General features: G+C 51.9%; 3 protein-coding genes across 3 annotated transcripts in view; 1 reads left to right on the top strand and 2 right to left on the bottom strand.

Annotated features, from left to right (window-relative positions):
- Positions 1–13,814, bottom strand: part of SSNA1 (SS nuclear autoantigen 1) — a 107,420-nt gene that overhangs the window by 56,825 nt on the left and 36,781 nt on the right. The window lies entirely within an intron of this gene.
- LOC138729405 (anaphase-promoting complex subunit 2-like) overlaps positions 1–13,814 on the bottom strand; it is an 83,555-nt gene that overhangs the window by 55,295 nt on the left and 14,446 nt on the right. The gene's annotated exons all lie outside the window — the stretch shown is intronic.
- The window catches only part of LOC138729394 (hydrocephalus-inducing protein homolog), a 68,542-nt gene that overhangs the window by 50,568 nt on the left and 4,160 nt on the right, over positions 1–13,814 (top strand). Inside the window, exons 46-58 of the mRNA XM_069873607.1 lie at positions 325–526; positions 1,033–1,141; positions 1,681–1,935; positions 2,518–2,660; positions 2,990–3,208; positions 4,337–4,497; positions 5,330–5,436; positions 7,004–7,250; positions 7,779–7,991; positions 8,639–8,777; positions 9,014–9,179; positions 9,591–9,732; positions 10,431–10,557. Coding sequence (XP_069729708.1) covers positions 325–526; positions 1,033–1,141; positions 1,681–1,935; positions 2,518–2,660; positions 2,990–3,208; positions 4,337–4,497; positions 5,330–5,436; positions 7,004–7,250; positions 7,779–7,991; positions 8,639–8,777; positions 9,014–9,179; positions 9,591–9,732; positions 10,431–10,557 — 2,230 coding nt within the window. The remainder of the gene's footprint in view (positions 1–324; positions 527–1,032; positions 1,142–1,680; positions 1,936–2,517; positions 2,661–2,989; positions 3,209–4,336; positions 4,498–5,329; positions 5,437–7,003; positions 7,251–7,778; positions 7,992–8,638; positions 8,778–9,013; positions 9,180–9,590; positions 9,733–10,430; positions 10,558–13,814) is intronic.

Here is a 13,814-nt window from a genome sequence, read left to right as displayed (position 1 = left end):
GCTTTTGCTTTTTGCATGTGCCTCTTGTCACCGTAGACAATGAGTTTGCTGTGTCTCCTCTGTTGCCTCATTATTTACCCGCTGTACTGCATGAGTCGATTTAGCCTTGTTGCTGTGATTCTGGAAGGCTCTGGCTCTCCAGAGCAAATTCCTCTTGTGAATGACCCTGATCTGACTGGGAGAAGAGGGATGAGGGGGAGCTGTGTCGTGGGGTACAGGAGCACCAGCGAGGGAAAACACGGGGGGTGGCACTCGCTTCATTGCTTAGCAAGTGGTAAATGGGTTAGTGCCAGCTCTAATGATTTCGCACTGCCTGTCCTGCAGCCCTGCAGCAACTAAAGCAACTAAAGCACAGAGCCTGACCTTCTCTATCAGTGGGGCTGGGAATCTGCCTGAGGTGACAGTCCTGCACCCGGCCCTTCGCAATGACAAGGGGAACCCTCTGTTGCTGTTCAAGAAGCTGTTGCTGGGTGATTCAGAAGAACTCCCTCTGGTCTTTCACAACAGTGGCATCGTACCTGTTCAGGTGAGGAGGTACTCAGGGAATGCTGTAGTCTAGGAACAAGTTCTTATGCCATGGAGGAAAGGTACCAGAAACAATGCTAGAGATGCACCAAAGCACTGGTACTTTATGCATGCAGTTGAACACCAAACGAACCCCGTTCCTTGTACTCAGAGCCACTCCATTGCAGGGGAGCACCTCCCTCTGACTTTCTGGAAGAGGCTTTGGCAAAGCAATTGTGAGAGTCGTGTTTCTTAGACAGCTCCCTCTAGTAGAGCTCCACCTCCTTTGCAGTCACTGCTGTCCTGACCCACTCTTTGGTTTTATGCTGGTTACTCCACACTGTACCTCAGTGAATTGCATGGAATGGGTCTCAGAAATTCTTTTGAGGCAAATGGCTGAAGACTTTTTCAAGGAAGGGAGTTCTTCTTGGAAGTACGAGTTTCTGACTAGTCTCTCCTTCCCAGTCGATCCCTGTGCTGTCCTGTACCCATACTATTGTGGTCATGCTCTCTGTTCCCTTTTCTCAGTTGATCATGGACCTCTTGGATGGAGGGGGAGTTTTCTTCTTGAACACCAGGGCCACCACACGCTGCATCTACGACACCACAGACAGGGAGGAGTATAATCCCGGAGCAGGTAAATTCCTTAACCTTGAAGTGTGACCATCCACACAGGGAAAGTGTGTGCCCTGCTCTTGGCTTGGCTAAGCAGCAGCCAGGTGTCAGACACGGTTTCTTCCCTGGAGCTCTCCTACCCCTTGTCTCTCATGTGGAGTCTTTGCAGGGTTTCCTTCTAGGGAGTTGTAGGAAGACTTTTGGTTCTCCTGGATGTGGGGGGTTGAGTTGTAGAAAACTGCCAGCACTTGACTGGACCATCTGAGGTCTCTGCTGCAGGTGGGGAGTTAGCAGCCTGAGCGGAGGCAGCCCTTGAGCCCACAGGCAGGCAACAAAAGCTGAGTGAGAGCTGGGTGTTAACCTGGGGTTAAAGACATTCAAGCAGTGATACGCAAGGTGGTGTCTTAGTCTTGTGAATATAGGAGGAGGGTCTGGAACCAGTGATGGCAGAACCTGTACTTAGAGACAGCTGCGTTTCAACTTCTTATTCCTCTCAGAACCCATGGGAATGTTTCCTCTGCATGGCTGTATCACTTGTCTCTGATTTCCATTGCTGTGCAGGGAGGAAGCCCCACGACGTTTCCCTGGTCCTGCTTCCTGGGGAATCAGCTGAGTTTGACGTGCTTTTCAAACCCACGCTTGCTCAACATGCGGAAGGGAAGATCCGCGTGTTGGTGCTTGGCGGCCCCCAAGCAGAAATCAACATTCAGCTGGTTGGTGACAGCTTTGAGGATGAATTCGTGCTAGGAAACATCCATGGACTCGTGGCAGACAGCAAGAAGTACACCGAGGGCAGTCTGATGGAAGATGTTAAGGGTAAGAGAAGAGAGGCTGCCACCACTGAGCAAGGAACAGGAAGACCGACATTTCTGCTCACCCTGTGCCAGTGCAGGTGTGGTCCAGACCCAGCAGGCAGATCACGTGGCCCTTTTTGGCCTGCAGGGCAGCCACACTTGAGAACACAAGGGAAGATCCTCTGTCAGGGTGAAGTATGCGGGCTGGTAGGGAAGAGTTGGAGATCCCACTGTGCAGCAGAGTATCTCCAGAAGGAGATCTGCCAGGCCATGGTATCCTGCAGAGATGAAGATGCTGTATGACCTCAGTATAACCAGGCCTGTGCTGTCACCTGCTGGAGCTGGTGGCCTGTGCTAGTTGTTTGCGCAGAGGCAGTGCATGCTGTCCCTCTGCACAGGGCATGTCCCTCTGCACAGACACAGCCGCCTCTTCAGGGATGTGTTGGGGCGTTTCACTGAAAGCAGCAAGATGGGGAAGGGCGTCTTGCAAAGGGAGGAAGGGTTGGAGGGAGGAGAAGGGGTGGACATGTACCTGTATCGGGGCATGTAAGGGGAGCAGATGGAGCTACCTCACACTAAGATCACTTGCTCTCATTCTGAACAGCTGCCAGAGTGGATCACATCCAGTTTGGAGACTGTCACATCGGGACACCCTGCACCAACACCTTCACTGTCACCAACCGCAGCAAGGTGCAGGCAATGCGGTTTGAGTGGCTGGCGGATGCCCCATTTCAGTTCTCCCCCAAGGTGAGCTTGGACATCTCTGCCTTTCCCCACTGCTCGAGCACTGCCTGGCAGGCTCCAGGAGCTGCCAGGGAATCACCACATACCAGTGAGAGCCCATTTCAGTGCTACGTAGGAGATGCAGTGCCTGGCTTTGCTGAGGCAGGGCTGTCAGCCCCTCCGTGTTGTGGAAGGTGGCATCTTTTGTTTGTACTTTTGTCTATCAAAACTCGGAGAAACGCACAGAAAGATGCAGATTCCTGGCACAGCTGCTCACCACATCAACTCTTTTTCTGTCAGTGCTTCCTTGCCAGTGATTTCAGTTTGGTCTTGGCTCTCTTGATTCTCTCTAGGTGGGACACCTCCACGCTGGCTGTACCAAGGACATCACAGTAACCTTGGAATCGGATGTTCCGGTCACCTTCAGAATGCACCCTGTGAAGTGCCGGGTGGCCAAGATTGCTTTCCAGCTGCCACCAGAGGAGGTGACTGACTGGGACGACCGGCTGTGCACTGTCAAGAAGGTGGATGCAACAAGGGACCTCACCACCACACAGCCTTCCAAGGAGAAGGTAGGAAGCACAATAGCAAAAGCTGTCCTAGCTTCTTCAAAAAGAATTGCTGACGGCAGATGACTGCTGTTCCTGCTGGCTGAGCAGCTCCTGCTTCCTGCTGGTGTTTCATCCATCCGTGAGCTTATAACCAGCAGTGCATTTTAGGGGAGAGGTGCAGGCCCGGTGGCCTGATATGCCCACTCAGTATGGGGAAGTCTTTCTGACAGAGGCGCTTAGTTTGACAAGAGACATTTAGCCAGGTGCAAACTATTGCTCTCTGCTAAGAGCTGAAGCGTTGCAGTCTGTGTTGAATGGGAGGTCACATTTTATCATAACATGTTTTATGGTGTTAAAATCTCTTAATCCGATCCCGTGCCTTTTCACCAACAAGGAGTTAAATCCACTGCACTCTGTCTCTTGTTTTGAAGTGGAGAGCAACAGTAGCGCTCTTCTGTGTATGCTGTGTACCCACCAGCACATTGTGGGTGAGCTCTGAGCTGTGTCTACCCCGATACCAGCGATTTGGGTTGCAGTCTATATTATGTGGGATGTCTCACCATGGAGCAGCCCAGGTCCTGTGTGGCTGTCATGCGGGAGTCTGGAGAAGGGGGTCTCATCTCCAGAGACCCTTGTTTTTACTGTCGTTATTGCCAAACGCTTCTCTTGGGTGACGATTCCTGTCTAGTTTTTGAACCATTGTAAGACCTGTAATCCAAATTTCTTCCCCATCAGAGCATCAACAGTCAGAGACCTTTCTAGTGAGCTCATGCTCATCCCCAGTTGCCCATCCCAGTATGGCTCTCGCCCCACACGTGACATCTGGAAAGCACTTTCTCCTAAGACAAGAAGGAAAAGGGGCTTTCTGGGTTTGTTCATTCCTGGGATTTTCCATCTGCAGAGCTCCAACTGAGGAACTTAATCCCATTTTAGAGGCCTGCTAGATTCATAGGGGTCCAGGAATAAGGTCAGACACCCTACAGGGTTGAAACAAAGGGACTGATACCTGGTCATTGTCCCCTTGGGTGCGTTCACAGGCACAGTGGTGACTGCATTGATGGGCAGGTACAAACAAATACTATAGGGGAAGGGCCAAACGTTGTCACCTTTCTGGGCTCTGATCAGTGATTCTTCTTATTGTGATTGGAGGTGATTGAGATAGACCCAGAACCAGCTCACACTGTCCTGGAGGAGAGCAGCCACGAGGTAGAGCTTCGCCTCAGTGCTGTCATTGACTATGCCGAGTTCAAGCTGGACACGGGGACGATCCGGTTTAAGGAGACCTTGCAGTTCCAGACGAGGATGTTCACGTGAGTGCTGGTGGTCAGGCAGGGGCCTGTGTGTGGGAACTATCTTTTCCCAGGGCTGACCCAGTGTGTGCTTCCCCAGAGCCACCCTATGCTTCTGGTGGCCTCAGTTTTCCCTTCTACTCACTGTGCGAGCAGGGATTACGCTCAGATGCTCATTGCTTGGCCACTTAATAAACCTCTTCTAATTGCAAATAGGCTGCTCAGCCTTGGAAAGAGGTGCTGCTGCCTGCTGGGTCTGCGGTTTCAGCTTTTACACACAATCTGGCACATCCCAGGGTCTGGAGGTGTCCCACGTGTGGACCGGAGTCCCTTCTAGAGCTTGATGTCCAGTCTCACCTGCTGTTCAACCCTCTAAAGAAATCGTTTATTGTTTCATCCTTTCCAAGTCCTGTCTGAGTGCTGGGGCTTCTATATCTGCCCAGGAGATAGTGGCTGCCACCCCGTCAAGATGTGACTGGAGAGGTTCAGTTCTGCTGTGCCTTTCTGCTGAGAACACCCATGGTTTTGCACACATGGCATGGTTGCCTGTCCTCATCTGCTCGAGGATGAGCATGCAGTCAAAATAATGTCAAACTGAGACATAAAGACCAGAATAAGACCCTTGGATTAAGTCTCCTGGGCACCACATGTGCCCTTTCCTCTTTGACTTCCAGACTTTGCAATACTTTGTCTTGGGGCAGCTCAGGGCAATGATTCAGCCGTGGCTGAGTTGCCTGGGGAAGATGATGTTTCTCAGCATAAAGAAAGGGCTGCCAGGAGCCCACTGTACAGTGTTACTTCTCTGCTTGCTTTGTATTTATTAGATTTTTTACTCCTTCTCCTTGCGTTTCAGTTTCCAGCTGTCCAATACAGGGAATGTGGCCCTGGAATACAACTGGATGGCAGCTGTGCAGGATGAAGGTGCAAGAGCTGAGGAGCAGCTCCCGTCCAGCCTGGAGGGTAAGGCATGAACTCTGTGGCAGCTGGGGGTTCCCAACTTTTTTCAGTTTGTGGCTGAGGGCTTGGAGAGAAGACTATGCCCCTTCACCCAAAACCATGAATTGCTTTTCCATCCCTGTCCAGTCATGTGTTTTGGTCAGCGTCTTCCCAGCTGCATCTTCCATCCAGCTGCAGGTGGAGACACTTTCTCCCTGTCCCTTCTCTGCCTCTCAGACCCTCCCGTGCTAGCTCTGTCACTTGCGCTCTGCACAGAAGGGGAGCCTGGCTCAGGGCAGAACCAAGGCTCAGGTGGGTCAGGACTGGGAAGGGAGACATCAGGGCACCTCTTTGGGAAGTCTCTGAGACTGGGAAAACTGGTGCTGTGACAAGGAATTAGCTGTAGTCACTGTCTGTGTGCGATTTCCCTGGTCCAGCGCAAATGTAAAGGCACTGTCTAAAATTAACCCTCCTACCTCCTGCACAGGAGGGCTTGCTGCAAGCAGAGACCCTGCTCGCAGCAATCGTTGGAGCTCAACAGCAGAGCAGTGACTCATGAACCTGCAGCAGTGCAGCTGTGTCCAAGTTCAGGGTCTCCTTGGGAGCAGCACGATGCTGCAGGGAAACGGGACTGTGTCTCCAGGAGGTGTCGTCAGGAACAGGAGTGAGGAGAACTGACAACCTTTGTGTTTCGTAGCACAGGCAGCTTGCTGGTAATCAGGATGAGAGGCCTTCACCAAAGTCCCTGATGCCCCGAACGTGCTTATCTCCCTCCCCTGTGGGTCCAGGTGCCGGCTGTTCCCCAGCGCTTGTGCAGAAGCCGCTGTGCTACACCGTGCCATTAGCCTCCAGGGCATTGGTTTTGAACGCCTGGCAAAGAGAAAGGAAGGAACAGGTGTGAAGGACAGAGCAGCGCTGTTCCCCAGAGCCTTCTCTCTAGCGTGCACAACAAGCCAAATGCAGTTCTGTAGGCAACAGGGGAGTAGGACCTAACACTGTCCTTGCTGCAGAGGCCGGCTGTACTGAGATGCGAGATCTGGCCTCTTAGCACCTTGATGTGGTTTGGGAATGAATGCTGGCCAGAAACTATTCTGCAGGAGAAGTCTGCATCTCGCTCCCCAGTCCTGGAGAAGGAAAGAGTTTAATAGCGTGGAGTGAAGCAGCTGGCTTGGGTCCTGAGCCCACTTCATTTGCTAACAGACATGGCCTTCCTGGCTGTCACCTGAGCATCTAGCACCGGCTGATGTTCAGTGGTATGTTCTGATTCAAGGAGTTGTCTGGATCTCTGGGCCCTTTCATGGTGTTTACTGTCCCTCTCCCTCAGTTCACCCTTCTGACTCTTCTCACTTTCACACCTGTGCCCAGGACTTTCCAGATTTATGATTTAGCAAGCAGTAACACAGAAGCGAAAAACAACCCGACTGCTGTCCTTGTTCTTCGTCGAGAGTCCTCCTGCTGAGAGCGCTTGGGCCAGGGCTGCTCCACGTGCACCTCAGCTCCCTTCTGTCCACTTGCAGCAGGAGGCAGTGTTGCTGGGAGCAGAGGATTTTTCTCTTGAAAGATGTTCTGTTACAACCTCTTCTTTCTGCAGGGCATTTCCACTCCTCCCCTCCTGGTGTCTCTGTGAAGCAGCAGTTCAAACGCTGCTGGAGCCAGTTGAAGCAGACTTTGGAGCTCATCTCTCCCTCCCGGAGACCATCTCTGAACACCGACAGTGGTCCCCCGCCATTCTCTGTCGAGCCCTGCAGCGGCACCATCCCTGCTGGCCAGGAGCAGCTGTTCCAGATGAAGTTCTCTCCTGTGCACGTGGGGAAATTTAAGACCCGTATGCTTTGCAGGTAGGAAACTGTTCAGCTCACGCTGCTGACGGGCAGTCGTGGTGTTGCCTCTCATTGGGGTGGGTGGGAGCGTGAACCTGGGGGGAGGCAGCAAAACCAACCACCATACAGGAGCAAAGAAAGATGGTCCGCAGCCTTGGTAGAAGCAGGTATGGAGATAGTGGGAAAAGACATTGGGTGGAATATGAAGCTTCTGGAGGATTGCAAAATCTGGAACAAGAGACCCAGAAAAGCTGTCAAGGGGCCAGCCAGTCCCGAGCTGTGCTTCTGTATCGGACAAGCACGGCTTCCCTGTCTACAGAGAAAGCTGCATGCTGCAGTTGTTCTCTAGACACGTAACTGCTCACGTTTCTGCCGTTTGACCTCTGCCGCCTCCGTGACAGGGAGCCCAGTTTGTTTTTTTCTTTATTTGCTGGTCAGTGGTTACCCAGAGAGAGGATGCCATGGTCTGTGCCGTACGAGCAGAGAGGCAAGCAGCTGGCTGCCTGGAAGCATTGGTCTGGCTGATAGCATTCTCTGTCTTCCTAGCATTCCAAACCTGAAACCAAATCGGAAGGGCCCAGAGGTGGTTGTGAAGGGGAGAAGCCTCAGGGCAGACTACCACTTTGAACTGGAAGACTCTGACTACATCACTGCAAAAAGGCGCAAGTCAGAGTTGAAGGGACCAGCGGGAGCAGTGTTGGATCCCAACACAAGAGTGATTGAGTTTGCCACAATTGGAGTGTGCAACAGACACAGCAGGTAAGCGTGGACATGGCTTCTCCTGTTGACGGTCTCCCTGTCATCCCCCTTAGCCAGAGACCTCTCTGGCTACTCTTCCAAGCCCCAAGGTACCTCTGCACCTTGTCTGTGATCTGCTGCCACTTGGCCACCATCTTGTTTTGGGGCTGGAACAAGCTGGTCACTGACGACCAGCTGGCCAGTCTTTTGTTCTTTTTGTCCCTTTCCTCAAGAAGGTGGAGGTCAGTCTGGGAGGGCCACATATCCCCAGCCTGTGCAACCAGTACAACCTTTCTCCCTTGGAAGAGCATTTTTAGGACATTCTTCTGCTTTGAGAGGCCAGTTAGACTGGGTCAGTGAAGGCTGAACTGCAACAGAGAATGCCATCTTCCAACCCACTTTCACTTGGTCTGCTTGTTGTAAAGTCCAAGAGTTTGGCTGTATCCTTGCTAATTTCTTTGTTGATAGCTGTTGATCTACAGCCACCTGGGAAACAAACAGAGCCCCTAGAAAGCAGGCGAAATGTTTGTGTTGCCAGCATCATTCCCCCTACACCAAATCACTCCTTCCAGATGATGAGCAGGACTGGCAGTGTCTGATGTCTGCTGGAAGACAGAGTCCTTAATGGCCCAACACCACCTTAGCAATCCTTTTCTCTGTATGCCCAGGGCCTTCATGGTTATGAACCCGACTGGTTCCGCATATTCCTTCCAGTGGACTTGCCAAGACCGTGGAACCTCACCAGGAGAGATGGCTTTCGTCTGCCTCACAGAGAGGGGTTGGATCCAGCCAGGGGAGAAAGCAGAGGTGGGTGCAGAAGATTAAGCAGGTAGATCCAGTACGCACGTAGCCACCAGCTGTGCCTAAACTCACTGTGAGCTTGCCACAGGCAATGTAGAAACCTTCGACTGCAGTGTAAATGAACTGCCAGATGTACAACATAAAGTGGAGGTTCCGTGCCTTTCTTGGTGGCGTAGGCTGCGTACCCATCCCCTTACCCTGCTAGGCAGCAGCTTTCTTTCATTTGCCTCTTTGTCCCACAGATGAAGTTTGAGTTCATCCCGCAGCACCTGGACATCACAGAATCGTTCTGGGTCTTTACAATCCCTGAGCTGAGCATTTCCGTCCCGTTCCTGTTAGTGGGCACTGCCACCGACCCGCTAGTGAGTCTGGACAGACCCCACCTGAACTTCTACTCGGTGTTAACCGGTGAGCATCGTGGTTGAACCTGGTACCTCTCCAGGAGCCCAGCAGTCCCATTATCCCAGCAAGCTCCCATGAGGAAGCTGGAAATGGCAATGGGCTCTTGTGAGCAGAGCACCCAGCGCCAGGCACCCCAAGTGTATGACAGGCAAGAAGGGGAAGGGAGGAAGGTGTGTGTCAGGGACAGCACATGTAGTTGGGTCTGTTTCCAAGAGGGAATCTGCGGGTGGTGCAGGGGAGCCCAGGGAATCACCAGTGTGTCTCCACGTCGCAATCCCGAGCATGCCATGCTGCAGGCAGTGGTCTGTTGCAAACTGTCTGGTGGGCTGAGCCGGGAGGCAGGGGCACAGCAGGCAGTGGTTGTCTGGTGGCCAGAGGAACTAAAGTTTTTCAGCAGCTGCTTTGTCCTCTCTGCAGGGCGTGAGGCACAGCGGACCATCTACTTGATCAACAAGGAGAAGGAAACCTTCAGGTTTGCTTTCAGAAAGAGCTCTCTCTCCTCAGAGGGGTGCAACGTGAAAGTAGAGCCCCTGAAAGGCTTCATCTCTCCTCTTTCAAGGTAATACGGGTCAAAGTCCAGATTTCCTCTCCTGCGTGCCCAACACAATACTGTCATTTTGGTTTTGAGTCTCTCCCCCTCTGCAGTCACCAGATGACTCTCAGCCATAGCGTACATCTGCCTTGGTTCATTCCTTCCCAAGCGGAACAGGAGGAAACTGCAGGTTTCTTCATAAAGAGGCTGTGTCTGTGTCCTTCGGTCCCTGTCTTTGGCTGTGTTTGATCACATACCCAGAAATTACATGGAAATTACTCACAGAAAGTACACAGAGGCAGTTTGATGGCTCCCTCATAGTGTAGCCATCGCAGGAGCTGGAGGATTTCTCTTTACAAGGAGGGTGTTACCGTTGCCATGTAGATCGGAGAGACAAGGGTTCTGTGAGTGCTCTTCTCAGTGTTTGGAACAGAAGCAGGGTCTTGTAGAACATGGGTAGGGCAGTAAGGTCAGTGTTGGCATTTGCTGCCTTTCTGTTGTATCCTCTGCCATTTCATTGCGTGGGATCATCATACCCTGAACAGTTCTCACCAGGACGTGCTCCACAGAGGGAGGTCCTGGCAGGGCAGAGCACTCTCCTGGTTTCTCCCAGGCCAGGGGTCTCACCACAGCCACTGCACAGGGACTGTCCTGGAGAGCAGACAATGTGCGGCCAAGAAAGCTGAGAGACGGTGAACGGAGCTAAAAAGGTCTTCTCTCTGCAGGCTTCCCGTTACAGTCTTCCTCAAACCAACACGAGAAGGAGAGGTGGTCCTCAACCTCAAGTGCAATGTCAAGAGGAAGAGCCAGCCCCTGCCCTTGAATGTCAAGGCCTTCGGCTTCAGAAAGAAGGTGGAGAAACCAAGGGCAGAGAAGAAGTTACCTGTTAAATGAGACCAAGCACAGGCCTGATAATAAAGCATCGCACTGATTTTAAGGGTTTGCTGGCAAGGTACATTTGATTATTTACTGCACAGAGGACAGGGTCAGACTTCCTCCCATTGAGTCATAACGTTCAGAGGGGACCCCCTTGCATTCTAAACCTCTCCTCAGAGAGACTCTAGGTAGGTGCAGCTGGATTAAGGCAGTCCAAGACTTGGTTAACAGTTTCTCCTCGCTGTTGGAGCTTCACACCGCCAGTCCCCCTCCAGCCATTTCTCTCCCACCTGCCCCTGGAAACTGGACGTGTGGACAGAGGGGACTGGCCGGGCTGGGGGTCAGGGCGATGCTGGGATCCCTCACCACCCCAGGGGCTGCGCCTGCCCTCACCAGGCGCACGGACTTGAGGGGAGCAGGGAGTGGCGCATCCCCCCCTCCTCCCCGCTGTCCTTTTGGCCCCCCAGCAGTCCAGTGGGACTCCCCCAGTCTTCCAGGACTGTTGGAAGATGATGGAAAGGGGTTTGGCCAGCACATCCGCCAGCTCCTTCAATACCCTTGGATGAATCCCATCCGGCCCCATAGACTTGTGGATGTCTAGTCGGGCTAGCAAGGCTCTGACCACCTCCTCTTGGATCACGGGAGCCTCATTTTGCTCCTCTAGCTCCTGGGTTTGTACACAGATGGAACGACCCTCCTTACAACTAAAGACTGAGGCAAAGAAGGCATTAAGTACCTCGGCCTTTTCCTCATCCCCTGTCACTGTTGTTCCTTCTGCATCCAATAGGGACTGTATGGTCTCCCTAGTCCTCCTTTTATTATTTAGATATTTATAGAAGGATTTTTTGTTATCTTTCACAGACTTGGCCAATCTGATTTCTAGCTGAGCCTTAGCTCTTCTGATTTTTCCCCTACACAATCTCACTTCCCTCCTGTAGTCCTCCCAAGAGGCCTGTCCCCTCTTCTTGCAGAGCCCATAAACATTTCTCTTCTTCTTGATATCACTCAAGATCTCTCTGTTCAACCAAGCTGGCTTTCTCCCCTGCCGGCTTTTTTTCCGGAACACGGGGATGGCTTTCTCCTGAGCTGCTAGGATTTCCTTTCTGAAGAGCTCCCAGCCCTCATGGGCTCCCTTGCCCTTGAGTACTGTCTCCCATGAGACTTTGCCAACCAGCCTTCTGAAGAGATCAAAGTCTGCCCTCTGGAAATTTAGTGCTACCATCCTACTAACCACCCTTTTCACTTCACCTAGAACAGAAAACCCTATCATCTCACGGTCACTTAGTCCTAGGCGTCCACCTACTGCCACATCCCCCACAAGGCCTTCTCTGTTCACAAACAGCAGGTCCAGGAGGGCACCTTCCCTTGTTGTTTCATTCACCAGCTGTGCAAGGAAGTTGTCTCCCACGCACTCCAGGAACCTCCTAGACTGCTTCCTTTCTGCTGTATTGTACTCCCAGCAGATATCAGGAAGACTGAAGTCTCCCACAAGAATGAGAGGCATTGATCTAGAGATTAACCCCAGCTGTTTATAGAAGAGCTCATCAGCTGCTTCTCCTTGGCTGGGAGGTCTGTAACAGACTCCCACCACAAAATCTACCTTCTTATGGGCTCCTCTGATTTTAACCCACAGGCACTCAATCTCATCATTACCACAATCCATCTCAACGGAGTCCAAGTCCTCCCTTACAAAGAGGGCTACCCCGCCTCCTTTGCTACCCTTCCTATCCCACCTGAAGAGCTTGTACCCACCATAGCCGCACTCCAGTTATATGAGTCGTCCCACCACGTTTCTGTGATGGCAGCGACATCAAATGAATGTGATTTGGCTCAAAGAAATCTCCCTTTGCTTCTCATTGACTTATCTCTAGAAAATGGCCTCATCATCACCACGATGGCCTGTAACAACCACCTCCATACCCCCTTGTACTTCCTCCTCAGCCTCTCTGTTCTTGACCTGGGCTCCATCTCCACCACTGTCCCCAAATCCATGGTCAATTCCCTATGGGACAAGAGGGCCATATCATTCTTAGGGTGTACAGCCCAAGTCTTTCTCTTTCTCCAGCTTAGTGCAGAGTATTTTGCCTTCTCACCATCGTGGCCTATGATGGCTACATTGCCATCTGCAATCCCCTGCACTACGTGACCCTCCTGGGCAGCACAGCTTGTGTCCACATGGCAGCAGCCGCCTGGGGCACTGGGTTTCTCCATGCTCTGCTGCTCACAGCCAATCCATTTTCACTGCCCTGCTGTCAGGGCAATGCTGTGGAGCAGTTCTTCTGGGAAATCCCAGAGATCCTCAAGCTCTCTTGCTTACACTCATGCTTAAGGCTAATTGGCCTTGTTGTAATCAGGGCCTTTTTAGGCTTTGGCTGTTGTATTTTCATTGTGGTATCCTATGTGCAAATTTCCGCGGCCGTGCTGAGGATCCCCTCTGAGCAGGGACAGCACAAAGCCTTTCCCACATGCCTCCCTCACTTGGTTGTAATCTCCTTGCTTATCATAACCAGCGTTTTTGCATACTTGAAGCCCCCCTCTCTCTCCTCCCAAACCCTGGACCTGGTGGTTTCAGTTCTGTACTCAGTGAACCCCCTCATCTACAGTTTGAGAAACAAGGAGATCAAGGATGTCCTGTGCAAAACAGCCCAATGGGTGCTGTTTCATGGACAATAACCTTCCTTCACTTCTCTGCGCATTTCCCAGAGTCCGTCTCAGGCCAAGATTCTGCTGTTTCCCCTTGTGATAATCCCATTTATAAATTATCTTCTGGAATTCTACTACTTGTCTTGAGGTTTGATCCATTTGTGTCACAAATGGATCAAATGGACCCTTGCACAACACTGTGCACTATGTGGCCTGGACAAATGGAGCTCTTCAAAACAAGGACACCTCCCAGCTGCAGTGCCTGAAGGCTGAGCTCTTCCTCAAAGGTGCTGCCAATAAAACACCCAAGGAATTGGTCACTTAAAGAGTCTTTTCTTCTTGTGTTTGGGTTTAAGCTCACGGTACCTATGGGTTCCATCAGACCAAAAGTTCTCTTCTAAAACCTTAGCCATCTATGACCCAAGTTTTTAAAGGTTCTCTTCTTGGTGTCTGGTGGCGGTGGGGATGGTGCATGGGCTCCCCATTCCATCCTGGGGCAGTATCACATATGACAGGGATGATGGCAAATACAAATATCCCTCAAAATGAATTTGGAGTCAGGGCAGGAAGGGCTGTCCCGGGCTGGGACT

The sequence above is a fragment of the Phaenicophaeus curvirostris genome, chromosome 20 (genome assembly GCF_032191515.1).
Source record: "Phaenicophaeus curvirostris isolate KB17595 chromosome 20, BPBGC_Pcur_1.0, whole genome shotgun sequence".
In the NCBI taxonomy this organism is placed as follows: Eukaryota; Metazoa; Chordata; class Aves; order Cuculiformes; family Cuculidae; genus Phaenicophaeus; species Phaenicophaeus curvirostris.
The sequence above is the reverse complement of the archived record's forward strand: the minus strand, read 5'-3'. Positions and strand labels throughout refer to the sequence as shown.